The 25,078-nt window shown below is 31.2% G+C and overlaps 1 protein-coding gene across 4 annotated transcripts in view; it reads right to left on the reverse strand.

The window, feature by feature from the left end:
* LOC118202765 (stomatin-like protein 1) overlaps positions 1–24,742 on the reverse strand; it is a 45,661-nt gene extending 20,919 nt beyond the window's left edge. The window contains exons 1-5 of one of the 4 annotated variants that reach the window (XM_085807153.1): positions 24,568–24,742; positions 24,249–24,403; positions 18,064–18,176; positions 11,302–11,368; positions 3,025–3,107 (exon numbers count right to left, since the gene is read on the reverse strand). In XM_085807153.1, coding sequence (XP_085663279.1) covers positions 3,025–3,107; positions 11,302–11,368; positions 18,064–18,176; positions 24,249–24,403; positions 24,568–24,632 — 483 coding nt within the window. In that variant the 5' untranslated portion in view covers positions 24,633–24,742. Of the gene's footprint in view, positions 1–3,024; positions 3,108–11,301; positions 11,369–18,063; positions 18,177–24,248; positions 24,408–24,543 lie in introns of all 4 variants that reach the window. The other 3 variants (XM_035374959.2, XM_085807160.1, XM_035374960.2) reach the window with 3 other exon arrangements.
* Between the last annotated feature and the right edge of the window lie 336 nt (positions 24,743–25,078).

Here is a 25,078-nt window from a genome sequence, read left to right on the forward strand (position 1 = left end):
TATTTGATAACTTTCATTTATATGCTTCATAAAAAGACTTTTTCTCATTTGTACTATGTTGTTAGGCCCTCTGCATTGATTTTACTAGAAGCTCTGTTTAGAAGGCTATGAATACAAACTTCCTATAGGTTATTGTTCTAATCTATTCTACTTTGTTAGTCATATTCAACTGATAATATCATGTTCATTAATACACACATCTTTTTTTACGGTAGCATTTCATAACTTTGAAAATAATCCACCACCTATACTCTGGAGAAGTTAGGTCCAAACTTTTTTCCAAAATGCAAGAAAATAAGTACAGCAATAATGGTTAATTTGTATCTTTGTTCATGAAAACAACAGGTGGGTGGCTTACTTAGAATTAATCAGGGTTACATCAGACAAAATGCATATGTTATGAGGGTTACATCAGACAAAATGCATATGTGGTTTTACATCACACTTACCCATAACTGGCACAAAATCACACTGCTTAGCAACTGTTTCATGGTTGACAGGATAATGCATAAGTACCCAAAACTAAATTTAGGAATTATTTGTAAAATTATTTGACATAAAATAGCAATTCAGTGAGCAGTTTACAATCAAAATAAGTTTTAGAATTCTAAACTCAGAAGTGAATCTGAAGTAATCACATATACCAACTAAATATACTACAAGTTACCTCAAAGTCAGTACCCTCAACAAGAATACAAACTACAAGTTATCTCATAGTTCACAGTCAGAAAGTAAAGAAACGTACAGATATGAAATATGTTTATCTATATTTCAAGATGTAAGATTTATGTTAATTAACTAATTACCTTATTATTTTATTAGTACTTCTACTCTTGCCAGCTCCTAGTAAGGTGCAAATTTGTTAACGTTTTAAGAGCAGAATTCTTAAATTTCTGAAACAGCTGTTGAGACTATCACTGACCATCACTCTAATACTTCTTTTTAATTGTCTTAGCTTTACAAACCATGATTGCTTTGTGGCAGATTTATAAGGCAAAGCTTTTAATGGCACTTTAAGATTTTACTTCAACATTTGTTCTGATTTTATTGCAAGCTGTGGAAGATTTGAATTTCTTTTAGTGCTCAAGTTGCATAACCATTAGGCTGAAAAGTGAATGAAAAGGTTGATTTAAAACTTTGTTCTGAACTGACCTCCTTCTACACTTAAAAGATAAGACATGATGATAAGTCATCTGACTGACTAGTTCCAGGAATTACCATTTAGAACAGTGTGAATCTGTACATACATTCTCCCCACACACAAAAAAGTGCATGTTTATTTAAAATTAAAGTAATCCATATGTGAATACTGGTTTTATAGAAAAACTCTATGAATTTTAAAAGAAATATTATTGGTACCTTTTCTTAATCATAAAAAATATTCTGCACTGCAATCCAGTGGCACTAAATGTGTGAAACAAAAAAATAAATAAATAATAAAAGAAGCACCATTCTAGTGGCATCGATCAAATAAAACAGGAATCAAAAGATTTTTAAAAAATTATAAGACGAGGCCTTATACACTTCATAAATGAACAGAAATTAAAATACTTTTGCCGATTTTAGAAAATTTGATGGGTTTCTAGAAAATCTTATCTTTTAATGAAAGAAATTATATATGGAGAAAATGTTCATGTATTACATTAAAAGAAATAAATTTAAATGAATAGCATTTAAATTTTATTTTAAAAACATAAATTATGCATCAGAAAGAGAGATACTGATAAATATTTCTTAGCTAATCACTGCAAGGTTCTTTAGGATTCATTAAAATTTATGACTGTTAAATTATCTTTAATCTTGTTCAGTTAATAAATTAGTTTCTTCAAGTCTATTATATTTACTAAATCTATTAATTTTAGGCAACAATTTAACATCAATCTAGTTTTTTCAAAATATCTTTTTAAAAAACTTGTCTTATGATTTTATAATTCTCTAATTTCTGTTTTATTTTATTGAATAGCTCTACAATCATATCTTCTTGTTTTTATTGCTTATTTAATTTTATTTCAACCTATAAGACAAACTAGTCTTAAAGACTACATACTGTTGTAGAGACTACAGGTTTCTGTCTACACAGAAGAAAATATGCACTGGGTTTCTTGAAGAAGGACAACAAAAATTTTATTAAAAATTTCAATTTAAAAATGAATTTTGTCCAGTTTTAAATTTCACACACACATATTTTCCTTACACATACACAGTTTATTGTTTACCTGCATTGAATTTGTCCTAAATTATGTTTTTGTGAATTTTGTTGACTCTTCCAGTCATTAAGTACATGCAGCCAAAGCTGGTCAACATCAATCTATTACTAAAAATTTTACAGTACATATATTACATTAGCAATATTAAATGTTAAATATTAAAAATTTCATCGAATATGACCATAACATTAAAGTAATTCTGGCATCTTATTTTACTACTAAAGAAGATCACAACTTTAACAGCTGTAGTGTCAGTGAGAATTTAAGGATCAACATTTTTGTCACACATATGGAGTCAAATAAAAATATCTACATTATAGCCTTATTTTGTCTATTAAAATGCAGCTGAGTTAAAACTGCAAGATCAGGACTTAAGTACTTGTTTTAACAATTTAAAATACATGAATTAAAATCAATTCAAACTCTGTTTGTATAAAACGACAGCACTATCAATAGAATCAGAAATTTTCATAAATAATAATCCTCATGTACAATTATTAGCTAATTCTTCCAAAAAAGTCTATATAAAAAAATATCATTTCAAAGATAGTCTTAACACACATTTTTAATCAATTAATCAATTTGTTAAAAGTTTTGCATAAGAAAAAAAGAAAGGCATAACAAATCTAAAATGAGTTTCCTTGGTACCTCCCTGTTAAAACAGCCATTTAGTGCCAAAATTGGCAAACTTAGGCTCTCAATCTGAAACGTGCAAATTTCAAAATGCTACCAAATATTTATGTGATGGCCACTTTAACAAGAAAGTACCATTTTCTCTTATGTTATACATGAAATTAATAATTATATGAAATTTTACCTGGGGTGTTGAAAATGTAAATATTTGTGGCCTCAAATCAACTCTTGTCCATTGGTCAATACAAGGCAAAATAAAAGCAAATCCTAAATTAACAAGATTTCCCATTGTCAAAAAAATGAATTAAGCCATTTTGATAGAAACTTGCTATATTAAAACAAGTCCATAACATCAATAGATATTCAAAAAGAAAGATTTCATATCTATTTCAAGACTTGCCACAAATATGAATAAACATAATGAAAATTAATTTAATCATTGTACTTCATTAATAATGAAAAGAATATATTCCTATGAAGAATATATGGACTTTTTTTAATCTATTTTCAGCAATGCAGTATAAGGTCATTAAAAATTACATACATTTATTTTGCATAATATATTTACATTAAAACAGTAACTTTTTAAGACACATTTAATAGAACATAAATTATTTATAATTTATTATGCACAGAAAGTAAATAAATCTGACCATTGTACATAGTATAACACCATATTACTTTGACTTTAAGACATAGAAGGATTTTAAATTTAGAAAACTGAAAAAAATGATGAAAAATAGTCACCCTTGAATTTAAATCCAGTGCGAGATTTAAAAATTGAAAAACTGGAAAACAGAACTGACTTCATAATAGGTATTGAATAAAAATAAAATAAAATTTCATAAAATAATTTTTATTTTCAAGACTTCAATTAAGAACCTGATCGTTAAGGAATCAGAGACAGGCAAAAATAATATTCACTTTGATTTTATTCTGCAATCTAATTTTATGTCTTTAAAGTTTGAATAAAAAATGTGGCTTAAATTTGAAGCAATACAGTTATATATACAACATAACATACTGATCCGATGACTTTCTCTCCCTTAAAATACCCTTCTGAAAATAATAAATTTTTTATACACATAGCCTAGTATTTAACAAATATCTAAAATAATTTCTGATTTTTTAGTTTTTATATTAAAGAAAAAATAACACAACATTTTGACTCTTTAACTATCCTTCTTGAGGAAGACGTTCAATATATCAAGCACATATATAATCATGCCCAAAACGAAGGTATATGCCATCTAAAGTCAAATTCTACTTTCCTGCCTTCTTGACTCAACAAAAATTAAATACAAGCCTCTAAGAATGAATGGTGCAATTTCATGAAATAGCTGTGAAGCATGCATTATGTGAAATGGATTCATACAGCCTTTAATTCAGTCACTCAAAAAGATCGTGACAAAATTATTCAGTAAGTGCATCATTAACTGCATAATAGGTATCTTTAGTGATATTCTGTTTCAGTCCATATTTTGATAAGAATGTTTAGTATAATGCTTACAAGTGCTTAGACATTTTCTAACTGAAGTGGTCAAAATTATCAAATCTTCAAACCTCAATTCTGACAAAGCTTCTGTGAAAAAATGTAATGCAACTTCCTATGTAACATCAAAACTGTAATGTAAAATCAGAACTTCTTGCAAACCATAGGAAAGGTATATTTCTACAAACCTTGTCTAAAAACAATTTGTAAAATGGGATAATGTTCAAACTTGTTGAAACAATACCTGAAATTCAGTGGCTTCCATCCATTCCTGAAATTCAGTGGCTTCCATCCAAGCAAATAGTGCTTGATTTGAGAGAACAAAAAGATATGGTCTTGCCCATACATACACAAAAATTAATACTAGATTTAAAAAAACAGTGGGGGAGAAGAAGCCAAAATTTTTTTTACGCATTAGACTACATCAGGCACTGACTGAATCATACATAAATTTGAATAATGAACATGTTCATATGTTACAAGCAGATTTTCAGAGTTCAAATTCAGAAATCGTGACTTTTTACACAATTGTTCAAATGGAACATAGACTCACCTAAGAGCAGAATATTTTAAAGAATACTGGTTTATTGTCAAATCTATGTAGTATGCTAACAGCTAATAGGTTACTATAGTATGTTAACAGCTAATAGGTAAACCTGTACTTCTTGCCTTTAAGTTTTATTGAATTTGCCTTTAAGTTCAGTTGAATTTGAAGCTGAATGTGTGAAACAGTTGAATTTGACCATAAAAATACATGCAAAACAAAAATATATACATATAATATTTTTTAGAGATTGAATTAAATAAAAGCACTTTCATTCCATTTTACATAATATATACTTCATACAGATCTCATGAAATTATACCATTCATTCTTGGAGACCTTGTATTAAAAAAGAAAAGAGAGAGAGAGAAAAAAAAAAGAAACTTTAACCCCTTAACAGCCACAAGCGTATATATACGCCTTGCTTAGCCAATGCGTTAATTGCCACGAGCGTATATATACGCCCTTCCAAAATACTATTATTTGCTTTGTGCTGCTACCAAATTATTTGCAAAGCTTTGGAATGCAACACCAGAATGATCTTGACAAAGTATGTGAAGGGGAATACTATTTCAGAGAAGTGTGGAGAGAAATTGGAGGGAGGGGTGTGAAAAAAAGCGATGAAAGCGATGAAAGTAATGACTGTGCGGTATTGGCTGGTGTTGTTTGAGTAAAACTTTTTTTTTTATTCGTTTACTTTTTGTAGTAGGTTCCAGGAATAAAGAAAGATACAATGGATGTTTCAAACCCATTTATCTTTTTACTTCCTTGTACGAAGTAAAAAGGAAGTATTGTAATCGTGAAAAGTTTCAGGTAGCATATTTCAACGAAAATATCCATTTTGACCTCTTTCAAATGCAATTTAACGATGTATTTCCGTGATATCTGTATGTAAGGACAGAATAAAACACTCTTTTCCTCAAAAATTATAAAACTGCTTTAAAATGAATTCTGAAAAGAATTTTCCGTCGCATCTGTACAAACGTTTGTACGTACGTACGTATCTCGCACAACTCAAAAACGAGTAGCCTCAGAACATTGAAATTGTGTATATAGGACTGCTATAACATGTAGATGTGCACCTCGTATTTTGGTTGCAATCGCCTGCACCAAACGTACATAAATATACGTAGGTAAGTTGAAAAATAAGTTTTCCCTGTTGACTGTGGTCAGAGTTGTGTACGAAAGTCAAAAAATATAATGAGACATTAAAGATATGACATACCTTTATTTTATTATTCTCATATGAGTACGTTGAGACATTTGCATTATCGCTTGATAAGCTTCAAAAAGTCCTCCAAGAAAAATTCACGCTTTCCATATGGAAGAAGCGTTGAATGGCTATGGGCGAAAGGCGACACAGCAGGAAAACGTGCAAGTCACTAATACACCATTGGGTAGAGGTTGCTGCAAATCAAGCAGATGGCACTGTTGCAGTGCCTGTGCAAAGCGGAGACCAGCCTGTCATTTGAGCCCCGGTAGGTATGGAGAGAAGGTGCGTTTTGAATTCGTGGTCAAAGGAGGAAGTGAGAGTGATTATCGGCTAATGAATGGGCACATGGAGTATCAGGAACAGAAATTCATAACCGCCTCGTGGAAGTCTATGGGCCAGGTGTGATGTCGAAGCAAATGGTGCGGAGATGGTGTCGCACATTCAGTGATGGACGTCAGCAAGTGGAGGACATACCGAGAGCTGGACGGACGCACACGGCCACTACAGATGCAAATGTCAGGAAGGTGGATGACATGATTAGAGCGAACCGGCATATCACCATCAATGAAGTAGTGGAAGAACTTGGAATCTCACATGAGCGAGCTCAAAACATCATCCACGACATTCTTCGATACAGGAAAGTGTCAGCACGATGGGTGCCCTGACAATTGACCTCAACACACAAGGAACAACGCATGGGGGTCAGCCTGGAACATCTCGTGCATTATCATGAAGATGGCAATGACTTTCTGTTTGGGATTGTGACGGGGAATGAAACATGGGTCCACCATTTCACGCCAGAATCGAAGGCCGCATCTATGGAGTGGAAACATCCGTCATCACCTGTCCGAAAGAAGTTCAAGACAACTCCCTCTGCAGGTAAAGTACTCCTCACAGTTTTGTGGGACGCCCAAGGAGTTTTGTTGCTGGACTTTTTGGAGGTTAGAACCATCAATGCTACGCGCTACTGTGACACCCTGTCGAAACTGAAAGAGGTGATTCAGAATAAGCGGCCTGGCCTTCTCACATCTGGCGTTCTGCTGTTGGATGACAATGCCAGACCACATTCGGCGACGGCAAAGCAAAACCATATTGCAACTCTTGGTTGGAAGCGCCTACACCATCCGCCATACAGGCCTGATCTCGCATTAAGCGACTTCCATCTGTTTCCGGCTTTGAAGAAAAATCTCGGGGGAAGGTGCTTTGGAAGGATTACTGAAGTGAAACAAGCCGTTCAATGCTTCTTCCATATGCAAAGCCCTGATTTTTTCCTGAAGGGCTTTTTGAAGCTTATCAAGCGATATGACAAATGTCTCAATGTACTTGGTACCTATGTGGAAAAATAAAGGTATGTGAAATCTTTAATGTCTCATTCTATTTTTTGACTTTCATACACAATTCTGACCACAGTTGACAGGGGAAACTTATTTTTCAACTTATCCTCGTATTTATATATATATCCACTCTGTTACCCTGCTCAGTGATCTCAGTTTCTTTACTCTTGTATATTTGTAAATTGTACATTTTTTGCTTTAAAAATGATTGAATTATGTTGTTCTTATCTTCCGGTTAAGGTTTTTATGCCTTTAGTAAATCTATATGCAATATTTTTAAAATTATCAACAATTTTAAAATTGTTTAAGTGCCGCTAAGCTTAATAATTTTTTTGATGGCGGCCATTGCTCTTGTTTACATTTGAAACAGCAGGATAGCGGATTTTTTGCCAATCTAGAGAAACTTAGCTTCGCAACAACAAAGATAACACCTTCATTTATTATTGCGAATTAAATCATGCTTAATCCTTTCTGGAATTTTTTCAAGGAAATAAGTGTTTAAGATTTACTTCATAATTTTTAATACAGATATTTCGAGTTTTTATGTATTGTTGCCTTGTCACGAAGTGAGAACTGAATTAATTGAATGAGAAATACTCAATCGTCTGTGAAAAACTGTTTCTGTTTTGTTTTGTTTGCTTAATTTCTTTTATACATCGTTCTAGCTTTATTATAGTATTTGAATAGAACATGTGGCAACGATTAGATAATTCTTTAAATGATATAAATTTTGTGCATTCTGAGTTATAATATGAATGAAATATAATACTGTTAAGTGAACCTAGTGCCAGAGTGTTGCTATGGTAAACAAAGTGAATTTTAAAGAATGCATTCATTCTATTGTGGTTTATGTGCTGTCGGCGAAGTAAGTTTAATTCAATCTAATAAGGTTAAATGAAATGCAAGAAAAAATGCGTATAGTTTAATATTCCGTACAAGAAAGTCATGTGGTGTACACATCAGATTTTTTGAATTATTTTTTGATGAACTGGTAGTGCTTCATATTGTTACTGAAACTAACTGTTTTGTAGACGAGTATATGAACCAACACCTTGCAAACGATAAATCAAGAACAAAATCGTGGCATTCAACCAGTTCAGAAGAAATATATGTTTTTTTAGGCATATTGATTTCACAAGGTAAAACCTGATATTACACTTTACTGGTCTAAAAATGAATTGATCGAAACTCCATTTTAGGGATCTTTTTATTATAAAAACATCATTTTTATTATACTTACATCTTTTTATTATACTTTTACTCAAAACATTAAATTTTGTGCATTTATTTTTTTTTTTTCTTTTACTCTTTATTTTGTGAAAGTAAACAGTTTTAGAAAGTAAAACTTGCACTTATTTCCCCCCTAATACATTGCATAACTACGCGTGCCTGTGTGGAAAAACCCTGGTACTGGGAAATGAATCTTGTACATTTCCCACGGCAGTTAAGGGAAGTTTTATACGGCAGTTTTATAATTTAAAAAAATTATTTCAACATGATAATTTTATGAATGTACATAAGATTTGTATACAGATACAAAATATTGAAAACAGCAATATAAATATACAGCAGTAACTCGTAAAGTCCAGTTTCAATTCGTCTGTATTCACTAGAGTGAAAATTTCAAAATAAATCACATTTTAATCCAGTAAAATAAAATAAAATTCTGAAAAATTAGCACACAAGTTCATTATTAAATGCTTAAATGATTTTTTTACACTTTTTGTAAACAAGATTCTTTTTGTGCAGGTTTAATGTTATGTAATATAATAGATATTTCTGGCTTCCTGTTGTATACTATGTGCCTATGCTTGGGTCATTTATTCTTGAACTCTGATAATGCAGTTAATTTTTGGGCTCTGATAATGCAATTTGTTTTTGAACTCTGACAGGAACAGAAGCATATCATACACCATTTTGCATTTTTTTTTGTGGGGGGGGGTTGTTTTTGTTATACCTCTAACTTCAATTTATCATGTTCCACAAAATATACCACAAAGCTTACACATGTAAGTTATAGCACTAACAAAATAAATAAACAAATGTACAATAGCACTTCAAATGTGGAAAAAAATTATTAAAAAAATAATGAGTGAAAGAATTAACAGAACTCGATAATCTGAACTGAGAATGAAATTCCAAAAAGCAGAAATTGTCTCTTTAGTCAGAAAAAGTTCAGAAAAAAATTAGTGACCAAGATATAGACAGGTGCTTCAAAGTTGCATGAATTACCTCCCTCTCTTCCTCTGCTAGATATATGAATGCACTCACGAAGAATATGCTTAACATCTTCATTGCCACTACCACAGCTGTGCAAAGCACTTGAAGCAAATCTAAATCACTTTAACTAGCTCTTAAAATTGCCCTGTGCAGTAAAAAATTGAGTTACTTAAAAATCTATTGAAAATTGATTAAGTTTTATTTTGTGAAAAATTGTAGGAAAAGACCTTTTGGTTCATTGTGCTTTTAATGAGGCCATATATTCTCTGTTCAAAATATGCATAGCATAATTTCTATAAAAGTGTTTCCAATGAGAAACACATAAATTTAAATCAATGTGAAGTTTTGTGGTTAGCTTCATTAGAGCTGTCTCACATCTAAAATTTCCAGTGTCCACGAATGTAAATAAAATGAATGTCAATACCAAAATCTTGCAAGGTCTTAAAGAATAACCTGATTCAATAGCAAGTATTTCTAAAACACTAATTTTCTGTAATAATTGTAGCAAAGAAAACAAAAAACACTACATATTAAAGTGTACACTGATCTCAGACCACTACAAGAATTCTGAATTCATTTTACAGCAAGAAACTCAGTTTACTAAAGTCGCTACAAATATACTGGAAATTAGGTTGGAACTGGGTTTCAATGTCTTAGATTCAGTCAATACAATTAATTCGAACACTGATGCACTAGTCCAACTTTTCCCAAACTCTAACAATCATTAAGTATTCTTCGAAGAATTGTAAAACTGAGGTTATTGAACAATGAAGCATGTTCTGCTTTTATGTATTTAACACAAACTAAAACAACTCTCAAAGGGAATTTAAAGAGAAAACATACAACAAAGAGGCTTGAATTGTGTATGTAATAAATTTAGTTATGTAGCATGACACCAAATGGCTTATGTTGGCCAACAAAATACATGCAGATTGCATTTCTGTTAGTGTTTCTATTCTGAGCTCAGTAGTAAAGACGTGTTTCAGAGTCACTTAAATATTTTAAAAGTATTGATTTTCTTTATACATATTTTTTATTTTATTTTATTTTTTAAACCGGTAAGTAAATATAAAAGTTTTGCTAATGAATAAATGTAATATCATTGTCATATTACTCATACCAACTATTAAGTGTAGTAAATTTTATCTTTTATAGATATGATATAAAAATTGGAATAAATATTTATTTTGTTTATACAGTCAAAAGTCTTTAATCCAGACAGTTCCGGAATAATCCAGAAAGCAAAGATTCCTTGAATATTGTAATATTCATTAAATATTGAAAATTGTATTGTTATGTTATGATTATACTCTCATATAAGCATCTTAGGCAAAGGCTCATAATGTATGAATCATATTGAATATGTATATGATATATAAATGAATATATGGTATATATACATATGAATTATATTGAATATTAAATTTTTTATGATCATATTTCATAATAGACAAACACACAGTTTGTTTGAAAAGATCATAACATCTTCCATAATTCTCCCAATGAATAAATTAATATATATTTTATATCACATTTAAAGCTAACAATGTAGTAAATTTGAACATTTTATTTTCAATACATTTCAATGAAGTAAATTTGAACATTTTATTTTCAATATATTTCAATGAAGTATACTTGAACATTATATAATATTATACCTGGTCCACGAATGGGCTGTAATTTACCTAACCGCATCAACACAATACGCTCTAATGCATGAACTCTCTGAAATAGACAATGAAAATGTATAAATTATAATGAATAAATAATATTCAAGTAAATACAAAATTAAAGATTCTATAATTTGATCATTTGAGGTATAGATTTCTAATGTTTACCAGCTCATTACTCTTTTTTCAAAAGTTTTTCTTATTCGTTGCCCTTTTCCAAATTTATTCAGCACTCTCTTTTCTTGCAATACTAATGATATATTTAAGTGACTTGAAATATGTATTGGATTTTAAGTTCCTAAGTATTTATTTCATTTTAAATGCATTAAACTATTAATCTAGTTTTGTCATGACATTCAAAGCCTGACTAGTAAAGATTAAAGACATTTTGGATATTTATAGTCATAGCAGCAAAACTAGCAAAACATTGCAACCATTGTGCATGCACTGAACTTGCAAGAATCTGCAAGCTACTTCCACATACAAAATATCAAAAAATTACACATCTGCGGACATGTTTTTTGAATTTTAGACTAAAATATTAATTTATGTGTTTTGCATGTCTTTAAGAGAAGATATGAACTATATATAATAAAATGCATGAAAGGTCAAAATGACAAGATTTAATATAATTCTGGTAAAGATGGTTAAATTAGGTTAGGTTAACTGATTAAGGCAAAGCAACTCAAAGGTTGCCTGCCTATGGGGACGGGTGCTTTCATGGAGGACTTTCTATAGGAAACTGACTTATTATATTAAATATGTGGAAAACCACACAAATCAACTATGAAGCCAGCCCATTCATCTGGACTTGATCTCAGGTTGAACTACCAGTATTTAGTGATTTTACAACTTGGTTGCTGGTGGGCCCCTGTAAAGATGGATTATTATAAAGTTTCGATATTTAGTAAATACTCAAAACATTTATTTAAAAAGAATATATCTCAGTAGATGGTTTAATAAATAGTCAAACTCCAGGCTGTGGATTCCATTTCTTTGTTGGCTGTCTGTGTGCATCTTCCTCTTCTCAGGAATGTAACATCGCATCTATCCTCATGGTGAACCCTGGATAATATTCTCGAAGATGAGAGAAATAAAATACCAGTCCGTCTGGCCTTTCCCAATGACCTGCTTCTGAGGAAGCCTCCGGCCATTGAAGAGAATGATTAAAAAAATATTCAGGTAATCAAATTAATTTCAAGTGCGTTTTATTACTCATTAGCTTTATAATTTTCCTTACTGGCCCACGAACCAACAAGCTTTACAATTTTTTTCCCTGCATATAAAACAACAAAATGCAATTTTTATACAATAAACTTCTGGTTCAAACTTTTAAATGATTAAATAATTGATGAAACATATTATCACAATTCATAATCCAAAACAATAAATCAGCTCCCCTTCATATTATAATAAAAGTGAGTGTCTTAAATGTAATGTCACGTAAACATCGTCTATAATCATAAATTTTACACATAGTACTTTGACATAGTTTTCTGCCCTTTCCTTCCAATTTCATAATGTTTATGTATGTGATTTTGCTGGCAGTTCCCTAAATCATATGGTAAAACTATTTGTTTAAATAGACCTCATGCTTCATATTCTAGAAGCCACACATCACTTTTACATATTGCAAATAAAAAGGAAAATATATTTTACATGGATTATCATATTGTTAGTAGAACTGTCTAATTCTGAATGCCATCATAAGCTGTTAGCAGAACATGACTTAAATTTAGCTTCTTTGGTACCTTCTGAAAATCAATACCTCTGTGAAAAATTGATAACTTGTTAGCGACTAATTTTTTACCAAGCTAATACAAGAAAGACAACAGCCATTTAAAAATGGCAGCACACTAAGAATTCCATAAAGGAGCAATGTATAAATAAAATTAAAAGCAAGAAACACTCATAATAAAACACTTATTGTTTCCATGAAATCCTTAATTTCCCCTTCCCCCCCACACTCTCTTCATGTACAGAGCAATCTCTTTTCACATCAAAAAAGTGAAAGAATTGCACATATTGTTATTTTCTCACAACAAACATAGCAATCTGTTTTTGCTTAAAAAAAAAAAAAAAAAAAAAAAAAAAAAAGATCAGAGAATTGCAAGAATTTGGCATCCTGTATTTTAACATTTATGCTTAGGGGGAAAACTCTTACAACTTTACTCTTACATGAAAAAAAAAACAATACAGTCAAAAGTCTTTAATCCGGACTTGTCGGGACTTCGGCGATTCCAGATTATCTATTTTTCCAGATTATAGATCATCAGTTTAAATCTGGTAAGATGGCATGCAGAAATTACAAAATTAAAAATATGAAACCGTAATTTATGAAATAAAGAGCAATTATGATCTAAAAGGTATCAAAATTTACAAAAAAAAAAAAAAAAAAAGCTTAATACTTATTTGTTTACTTTATTAAGCATTTCTTTCAACACGTGCATGCGTAAAGCATACATTACGCATAGTCGAAATTAGAAAATTGCAACCAGAAAACTATTTGATTTGTATTCGTGATATTTATAATGATGAGGAATTTGATTTAAATCATATCAAAGAAAGAGTACATCGAGATGAAATACTACATTTAGTACGGAATTATAAGCCGAATAAAATAAAAACATCTGCCCTGAAGATAAGGATAATGCTGACAGATCAACTTCCAGTTGATTGCCCGCTGCGACATCCCCCCCCACGCAGAGCAGCGTGCAATTGATAAACAGATTTCGGAATGGTTAGAGAAACAAAGGATATGCCACTTTTTGTTTGATGGACATCAAAACACTGCTTTTGCTTTGTAGATCCTTTGGCAGCTCCAGAATCAGATATTCTTTTTGACATAATTGAAAGTTCAAGCTTACTTTTATAAAACTGCTTTAACAGTCTGCAAAAAATAATATGCCGGATCCAATATGAAGATTAAGGAACAACGCAATCTGCAACATTAACTGAAATAGATAATTTTAGCTTAGCTTATACTGTCTGTTATACATTAAATGTGCATGCGTTAATGTATTATGCACATGCATACATGCATGCATTGATGCATGCGCAGAAAGTTTGTAGCTTTGAGATACAGATTATGGGTGTCCGGAATAACGACTTTTGACTGTATTTCTAAAGAAATGAAACTCTCTTTTTCTTCACCCAGCAAACCTCACAGTCTCATCGTGATTCCTTAGGTGGGGGAGGGGGGAGAAAAAAAAGATACTCAAAAAAATAAACATCAGAAAAAATGACTTCTGAATTTCAAGGTCAGAATCCACACTTATCTGCTGCACATGCACATTTACGTGGGTTACCACGATGTCACAGTTTGCCTATATTGGCGATATATTAGATAAAAGACTGTGATAAAGGGACACACATAGCAGTATAAGAAATAAAGCAGAATAAAAGTGATGACCATAAAAAGAAAAAAGGAAAAGCTTAATTAAATGTTGAAATAAAAAAATTTCACACAAGGCACACTAATTATTTTGATCAGCTATGAACTCAAACTGAAAGGGAAAAAATAAAAGATTGCCAATAGCTGTCTTTCATAATATAATAAATACAGCAGGAATAAGCACATATGTGATTTATGTACCTAATTTCTTTAGAAATCAGAGTATAAATGAAAATATTTTAATGACTATACTTTATGCTGAAGCTATACTAGCATGTGCAGGTAAAATGGAAACCAAAAAAAAAACTTACCAAAAAAAAAAAAAAAAAAAGGTACAACTCTGATATACGCCCTAATTTCACCAAATGTGGCGATATGTATTCTGCACTGGTTTTTGGCACGATTGCGTGTTCTTTGGCAACCCTGTTGACGTTGAACAATCTTTCGCTGGAGCTCGTTGATTCGCGTCTGTGTCTGAGAAGATGGGAGGGAAAGATAAAATGGTAGAAGTTGTTGAATTGAAGTTCGGCAAAAGGAAATATCATTGTGGCCATCCTGTTGAGGAGTAGTGGGTATTTGGAGGTGTGGAAAGAGGGTCTGGGAGATTATTTTTAATGGCTGTGCATGATAGAAGTAGGGATTTTTGATTTTATTTATTTGTGAACCATAGTATGAATTTTCTGGATTGTATTTGGCTGTCATGTAAATATGATAGTGATTACGTGGCGACATGTTAAATTGGTATTTCTGCTGCTCGAAAAATCATTAATTCATGGTAAGTGCATTTTATTTTATTCTTGTTCTTATTTTGTAGAATGTTATGTTCATTGGTTATTTAGTATGAATTTCTGTCATTATTGTTGTTTTTGAAACAGAACGCTCTGTACATGGTATTATTTGAAATTTATTGTCATTATGTTATTATATTGAAGCGAGGTTTGCGTAGATCGTAGATTCGTTCCTTGCCTAACTTGTGCAATTCGTAGATTTTTTTTTTTTTTTTTAAGTTTAAACAGGATGCTGTGTACATGGTATTCTTTGAAATTTATTGTTATGTTAATTTATTAAAGTGAGGTGTGCGTAGTTCGTAGATTTGTTCCTTGCCTAAATTGTGCAATTTGTAGATGTTTTTTAAGTTAAAACACGTCGCTGTGTACATGGATTCTTGTCAAATATTTTTGGTTAGAAACTTTACGTTTTTGCTATCTAAATTTTTTGTTTTTGTTTCGGATTTTTAGCTTAAATCGTGTGTTCAAAATGTAGTTTTTGCATGTGCGAAAACCGTGTTTTTGGAGACATTTTAGGCTTAAAGTTCGAAATATAGACAACAAATTTAGATAGTAATATGGTAACTTGAAGTTTCTCGCCAAAAATGTTTGGTGAGAAATTTGGCGACTTGAGGGCGCATATAGAGTAGTTCCATTAAAAAAATATTGAAACTGATAATAAAAATAGCTCTAGAAAAAGAGCAAGCAAGTGCAAATAATTTTACAAAATCAGCAACGGCATTAGGCATATTGCAGTTAATTGACTATCCCTAAAAAATATCGATGTAGACATAAAAAGGTAATACAGAGATAATATCCAGAGGAATTTTATCTTGTTTATATTTAGACCTGTTGCATGTAAAAACAAATAACATTTCAATTACTATTTAGTTTAATTGCATAAAATTGCATAAAATCAGCAACGGCATTAGGCATATTGCAGTTAATTGACTATCCCTAAAAAATATCAATGTAGACATAAAAAGGTAATACAGAGACAATATCCAGAGGAATTTTATCTTGTTTATATTTAGACCTGTTGCATGTAAAAACAAATAACATTTCAATTACTATTTAGTTTAATTGCATAAAATTGGTTGCATTGAATGACATTTCTAGATAATGGACATAAAGCATACAGTTTTGTGTATAATTTTTATTTTTAAATAAAATAATGAACAATATTATTAAATTTATATGTCATAGAATTTTGATAGTTCACACATGTTAAAATAAAGGACTGTTGATTTAAAGCAGTGCTTTCAGAACAGCACGAAAAAGTTACTGAAAAATTTGGTGATGAATGTGTTTTATTTTTCAATGCATCATGTAATCCTTATTCAGTAATCAAAATTTGCATTTTAATTTGTTAAAATATGTTTTCTTTTCATACATTGATTACGTTTGTGAACTTATGGCAAATACTGATAGTTTGGGAATCTTTTTTATAAAAGTCACAGAAACCACCACCAATAAATAAGTTTTACCTTTTGTTCTGTAAAAAAACCACCAAATTGCACCAAGGTGGTGACATTAATACATACGTAATGATCTAAACTATTTGGCATGAAAGCGTCTCTATGAGTAAAGCAGTGTATTATTTGAACATCAAGATTTCCAGACCGAACTTTGCCTCTAACATTTCCTATCATTGTAATGGCACCATCAATACATATACTTATGTAATATTTTCATGAAATTTTATTTACATAAAAGTATTAATTGATCATTTTCAGCCTAGCCTTCTGGTGCTCTTGCCCCATAATTAGGACTTAGAGGTTAAATTTTTCACAACACACCAAAACTCTGCCAGAACATATTGGTTGGAAAGCATTACATAGGGAATTTTGCAAATTACAAGCTTTGACTTCTTAAATTTTGTTTACATTTTTCCCTTACTTATTTTTACAATTAAAGTTGGATAGTTTGCACATTAATAACTAATTGCACCATATCTTAATAATTAACTAATCAAAGATTTTTAAACTTTATAAAACAATTATAGTTTTTAATAATACATTACGTACAAAAATATCGGTGCAAAATAATGTGTATCAGAATATTACAGTGCAGGAAATTAATAAAAAATATAGAATTTTTTTGAAGACATGAAAAGCTCTTAGGTAATGATGAAGTATGCAATCTACTAGTTTTAGTTAGTTGGCTTCAGAACTGTAGTTGGAACTGAGTTGAGATTTGCAATGCTGCCATTTTTCTAGCATATATTACCAATTTATCTTTCATTATATATAATGAAAGATAAATTGGTAATTTTATAAAATAAGTAGTTTTTAATTTAAAACCAGTAAGTAATTTAGACTTTAATGATTCTTCATAAAAATTACCTTGCATAATCATTCAGCTGTTGTTTTTATTAGCTTAGAACGATTAGGGATGTTGGCTTAGATTAATTTGAAACTAATAATATTATAGAATGAAAAGCTAATATTCAGAAAAGAGAGCTTGGATCATTAAAACTTAAAAAAAGATTCACTGTAAAACTATTTTGGAGTATTTTGCAAGCAAATCTTTAAGTTATGCATATTATAAAAAGCAGTAGAACACATATGACATAATTACCAAACTTACTTTTAAACAAATCCACATGGTAACAGGAAACATAATTATGACAAGCACATGAAGAACAAATGTGATGATATATCTTAGCAACATAGAAGGCCATGTCTCTCTTGCAACTTCATCTGCAAAATGGATCATAATAAATATAACATTTTTAAATAAAATACATATAATGAACCTAAATCAACAATAATGTATCTATCTATTAAACAGCTATATAAAATTATGGGTAATTCCTTATTATAGTGACCCCAATATTGAATCACTAATCAACTGAGACATCTCAGCGAAATTTCACAACATATTCTTATACCTTGCCACATGTTACATTTTTTTTCTCACCATGTATAATTATATTAGCATCGTGTTTCATTTTTGTTAAGGGTTTCGAATTCACGTTAATATTATTATAGCAGTTCGCTAGATTGAATTGCTAATTAACCAAGATACCTTGCCACATGTTCTTATGTTCTCTGCATGTTACATTTTTGGACTCGCCATGTTTTCTTACACTCAAAACATGTTAATATTTTTGTACTCGCCATGTTTTCTTAAATTCAAAACATGTTAATATTTTTGCACTCACCACATGTTATATTAGCATTGCATTTAATTTTTCTTACGGGTTTCAAATTTGCATTCATTTTAAAAAATATTTCTTACATTTTTGTGAATATGCTGTTAGCAATCTTTATTTTACCAAATAAAGAGGTGGATGGATGTCATACCAGTTTTCAAAAAAGTCGAATTCTACCTGACAAGTGAGTACAGAAAAATGGTCACAACATGAAACTAAATGTTAACAATCAAATCATTTGGAGGTAACATCTGTATAAGAAAGAAGGGCCTCTGTATTGGAAATTGGTTCAAGAATATCATTCGTCACTTCTATTAGATTTATATATTTTTGGGAAGAGGAGCCAACATCCATCAAATGTGACAAACATCTTAATATGTGTGAAAACACAGGATTGGAACAATTACATGCGTGAAGTGTTATCCCTACATCTGATGTAAAGTTTCAGTGAATGAATAGGCAGTCCCAAAAAAATAGTTGAAATTGAAGAACGTTTGTCCGACGTAAGAAGCAGTAGCAGGGTACTTCCACAACAGTAGATTTTAGGAGGAATATGTCGGGAAGATGGCGAGTGTTTTGTCATACAAATCTCAAATAGAGATTAATTATTACATTTATTAATTAATTATTCAACACATACCAGATGAATCAACGATCTATTCAGATTGCTGGATGGAACATAAAATGGAGCAACTTGAAGAAGCTGTTATAGTCATTTTATTGTGAACCATATGCACAATTTTGTAGATCCAACAACCCAAAATATGGAACACCCAAAATATGGAAAGAATGCGAGGTTTAGCCAAATGGTATAATAAAAAACAACAGCCACAGCTTGACATCACCTCAAATCATATCTTTCATAATTTATGTGCAGAAAGTACACAGGAAAAAATTATGTTTTTGATGAATTGCTGAATACTATTTTAGATACATGGCTTCTCATAATGATTTTAAAATATTCTTAGGAAACAACATGTGAGTATTATTGTTATTATTGCATATTATGCCATTTATTTTTATCTTTGCACTTCACGAGCTGGTGAGATATCTCGATTGATTAGCGATTCCATCTTGAGGGCTGCTATAATACGGAAATACCAAATTATATTACTTGACAGTAGATTTTTGCTAGTTAATGTATGAAAAGATAAAATAAACATTTTTATTTTTTCTCTATTTTATGACAATAGTTCATAAATTACTAGTATGCAGAAGTTATTACATGGGTGAGTACCTTTTGATCTCATGGCATGCATAGAATACAGTCAAAAATCGTTAATCCGGACTCGTCGGGACTTCGGCGATTCCGGATTATAGATCATCAGTTTAAATCTGGTAAGATGGCATGCAGAAATTACAAAATTAAAAATATGAAACCATAATTTATGAAATAAAGAACAATTATGATCTAAAGGGTATCAAAATTTACAAAAAGAAAAGGCTTAATATTTATTTGTTTACTTTATTAAACATTTCCTTCAATGTAAGTTGCTTCGTTTCATGTGATAATACTTTCTCTTTAATTCTATTAAACAGACATAATTTCTTGTTTAGTTACAAAGTTCCGCTGTTCAAGTCCTATAATTGCTGTTAATTGTATAATTGTCCTATAATTGTTGAGAATACCGACTAATTTGTCAATCGAAATGTTTTCGTTTTCAATAACCTCTGGGTCACTTTCTTCACTATCGGAAGCGAATTATAATGACAAGGAACTTGATTTAAATCATATCAAAGACGGAGTATATCGAGATGAAATACTACACTTAGTACGGAATTATAAAAAAATAAAATAAAAACATCTGCTCTGAAGATAAGGATAGTGCTGACAGATCAACTTCCAATCCGCAGCGTGAAACTGATAAACAGATTTCGGATTTCAAAACATACTTTCGCTTTGTAGATACAAATTACATATTAGTAAATATATATCGGAAATTCTATTTGACATAATCTTTCTAATCTATCGTAATCTAATAATGACGTTTCTGCCCCCACCCCTCTGCCGCAGAGCAGCGTGAAATTGATAAACAGATTTCGGATTTCAAAACATACTTTCGCTTTGTAGTAAATATATATCGGAAATTCTATTTGACATAATCGAAAGTTCAAGCTTACTTCTATAAAATTGCTCTAACAGTCTGCGAAAAATAATAAGCCGGATCCAATTCGAAGATTAAGGAACAACGCAATCTGCAACATTAACTGAATTAGATAACTTTAGCTTAGCGTATAACTCCGTTACACATTAAACGCGCATGCGCACAAACATATTCGCAGCTGTAAGGGTCTTATGCGCTCTCGTAAACGCCTGTGCGCATGCGTGAACGCGACGCATGCGCAGAAAGTTTGTAGCTTTGAGGTCTGGATTATAGATCATTCCGGATTATGGGTGTCCGAATTAACGACTTTTGACTGTAGTTCTAAAAAATCACCAGCTATGTTCTTAACAGATTATTAATCCATACTTGTTGGCGAGCATAACTAAACCAAACCACTTTTTTTAAAATATTTTTAAAACAAAAACTTAGTCTTAACAAAAATCTGAAAAACTAATAAAAAAATTAAATAGGCTTCATTAATTTAAAAATGATTAGGTTTTCTTTACTACATAAAATATGTAAATAAGTAAGAAGTAAGCATTTTGCCTTTTCTCTCATGTGGCTGATTTATTCTACCATGGAATTCAACTCTATTTCTAATATAATAAAACCTTGATTTATGAATTTAATTCATTCTTAAAGACAGTTCATTATTCGAACTGCAGATAAACTAAAATTATTTATAATAGTAATTAATGTAAAGTAGATTAATCCATTTCTGGAACTGATTGCTTATTTAAAATTTACAATACTACTTTGTGCAAAAGAACATAACACAAAACCAATGGAAATAAACCATGAACACACATTAAAAAAAATAAATAAATAAATAAATAAAAATTTGATAAAAATTTAATTTTAATTGTATCTGAATGATGACTGGATATTATAAATAAAAAGTGATGAGAAGTGGATGTTATTGTTTGGATAAATACCCCACTGTCTTTCTGAGCCATATTCTTTAATATTCCTCTCAAAGCCACCCTAATTTGTTTAAAAGATAAAACTTGCACACACACACACACACACACAAAAAAAAAAAAAAAAAAAAAAAAAAAAAAAAACATGTCCTGTTCTACTGGGCCGACTGACGAAATTGCATTTTTCGTTTGTCAAAAACATGACTCAGGATATAAATTAGACTTAATATAGTATTGTTCTAACATATGTATCTGATTTGTACCAAAATCAGACTTTTTCTGAAATGGCATACATATTTTTTTATTTCAATTCTGCGGCTCAAATTGAGCCAAAATGTTAAATTTGATAAAAAAAAAAAAAATCACACGAGTAGTTTTTAAAAAATTACCTCTCAAAATCTGAGCTCCTCAATTTTAATTGAATTGGGTATATATTTATTAATATCTACTTGATTCCTTCTTTTACACCATCTTAGTAAAAGTAGCCAATACTGTATATAACTTTAATATATATCCTAAGTCGTGCTTTTGAGACATGAAGAACACAAGTTAAATTTTGTTAATCAGCCCATTAGAACAGGAGATACAGAACTGTCCCCTTTTTTTACAAGGTGTACAAGTACAGATACAGGTAGAAGTTGGTGAGACACCTGAATTTCACCATTGGTCATACAAGTGAAGGCCTGCCACATTAATTGTACAGTTCCAAACCAGTTTTGAGGAAAAATAACCCTAGGGGGTTCTGAGGGACTCCCAACTCTCTTTCCCTATCACCAACCTGTCGAAAAGACTTTCAAATCTCCATGTATTTTGAGTTCCCCCTTACAAGTCCATGCTTTCTTTGGGATTTGAACTCAAGGTATAGGTAAAGCAGTCTCTTGCTTTTTTTCTCTTCTTTCTTTCTTGGTAAATTACACAGTGAGATTTAAGGATTTGGAAACCGGAGCTTATATCAACACTATGGAAGGTATGTGGAGTTTAATAAAAAAGGATTTTCGAAAGAAATGCCATTGACAGTCTGGCAGTACAGGGAATATTGTTTATTTTTTCTTTTGTGAATTTATGTGGTGATGGCAGGATACAGATTATAGTTTAGATAATTTTTGGATACTGTTAAAGAATTCTGTATATCTCACATACCGAAGAAACAGAAATTTTAAAATTAGGTAAGTCGATACTTTCTTTTTTGTACAGCATAGATCAAATAACATGTACTATTTCCATTCTTTTGTTACTTCCTTGTTTGATTTAAAATGCAGTTTATTCAGATTATATATTTATGTTTCATTGCATTAAGTTTTGGATGCCATTTTACTGGAGAGGGTGTTGGATGTAAACAGGAATGGTGCCAAAAAATCACCAATTTTCACCAAGGGTATACCCTGAAATATATTTTTACTCAAATAATAATATTTGTTTCTGAAAGTTTTCATTCTTCCTGCATGAATGCCTAACAGAAAAGTTACATTTATGATTGTTCATATAAAAAATACAATTACTTTACAGTTATACTTGATTACAATTACTATAATTAGATACCAACAGAAAATGAAATCTTAACACCAAGAAGGAATTGTGCTAGACAAACAAAATTTGGAAAACATGTCTGAAAGACAACATCTATTCACATTCTGCACTAGACGAATAAGCATAATGTTAGTAGCACCATTATGAACATCCAAATCACACTGCAATGTAAGCTTTACATACTTCAGTTATCATTTTACTAAAGATTGGATGCTAAAAGCAAGATTTGAGTCATGAATGTCTTTAAGGAGATGATGAAGGCAGTATCACGGCTTACTAAGTTTGATTGAGGCCATGTAACAGGGTGAATAAGGTGAATTTTCTTTTTGCGATATTGCATAGAGACTTAACAATCATATGTTCACAGTACATGCATGTTGGTAGCAGTGGTCACAGAAGGATACTGTCTCAAATGTTGGGGTCTAGCCACATGTACGCTAGCTACTGCTCAAAGGAAAGACTATATTTGTTGCACGTCTATGGCACATCACATTGCATCTACAGCAGATATTTGAGCTTTTGTTGGCACCATATGTACACAGAAAACTGTAACAAATCAATTACTTGAGGGGCAGCTCTGAGCCAAATGCCCTGTTAGTAGGGTGGACATGCCACTAACTCCAAATCACTGCCATCTGCAACTTTGGTGGTGTTAAGCTGGAGTTCACGCGAGGGCAGAGTGGAGATCAATTGTGTTCTCAGATGACAGCTGTTTCTGTCTTGGTGCTAGTGACAGCTGTATGTTCATTAGGAGGAGGCTATGTGAGCACTTGGAATAAAGCTCTCTATAGTGTAGACACAATGGACTTTTACCAGGACTTATGATCTGGGGAGCAATTTCCGATGACAAAAGAAGTACTCTCATCATTATTCCACATACTCTGACAGCAAATTTGAACATCAAACTACTGATTGCACCAGTGGTCAGATACATTTGTTTGTATTTTCGGAAACATAGCTGCATGAAAATATTTAATATAATATAAATATGAAAGTTCTACAACATTACTGTAACACAAAATAAATTTAAAAACATTTATATATTCACAAAATATAAAATCTCACCAAATTCTTCGTCAGAAGATATGGAAACAGCATGGTAAGAGAAAGCAGATTTATAATGACTTCGATTATATGACTTCATATTGATGTTACTCGGACCATATTCAAAAATTGATCGGTAATCAAACACAGGACTAAATTCAGAGTTAGTAATCATGCTTTCTGAAACAAGAATTTAAAAATATAGCCTTAAAAAAGTAACAGCAGCTATCGGAAAGAAAAGTTATTCAAATTAGACTGGATGCTCATGATTTTAAAAAAAAAAAAAAAGGATGAAGTAGTTATTCCATCAACATACATAAAATTTAAAGGACGAACTTACACAGCAGTGGCTCGGTTTTTCTCATATATTATGAAATAATGAAGTAGATACCATACACTGCCCATCTGACAAACTCATTTCAATTGCTAGCTGTACTTTGGTGTTACACATTATTATGATACACAGGAGAGAATTTTCATAACCATCAAAACAAATAGATATCCTGTTTTGCCCCCGCTAAGTCTTTTTGCCTCCACGTTGAAAATCAAGCTTGGGTGCGAAAGAAAGTAAATAGATAGACTAGTTTTGTTTTGTTTTGTTTTGTTTTTTTATATATATATATATATATAAGAATATGGCAAAGCACATAAGAGCTCTCTGCTTAAGGAGAATGATGCCTTTGTCAAAGACTTACTAAAAGAAACTGGCTCCTATATACGTTACACACGGGGTAAACTATGAAGCCCAGCCCATTCCCTGGGACTCGAACCTCGGACCGAACTACTATTTTTCAGCGCCCTTCGGACGCTGGTGGGCCCAAATAGAAAGAAAGCAATTTTGCTGAAGAGAA

This window comes from Stegodyphus dumicola, chromosome 1 (assembly GCF_044657685.1).
Source record: "Stegodyphus dumicola isolate Sdum_Otavi_A_Nest chromosome 1, ASM4465768v1".
Classification (NCBI taxonomy): domain Eukaryota; kingdom Metazoa; phylum Arthropoda; class Arachnida; order Araneae; family Eresidae; genus Stegodyphus; species Stegodyphus dumicola.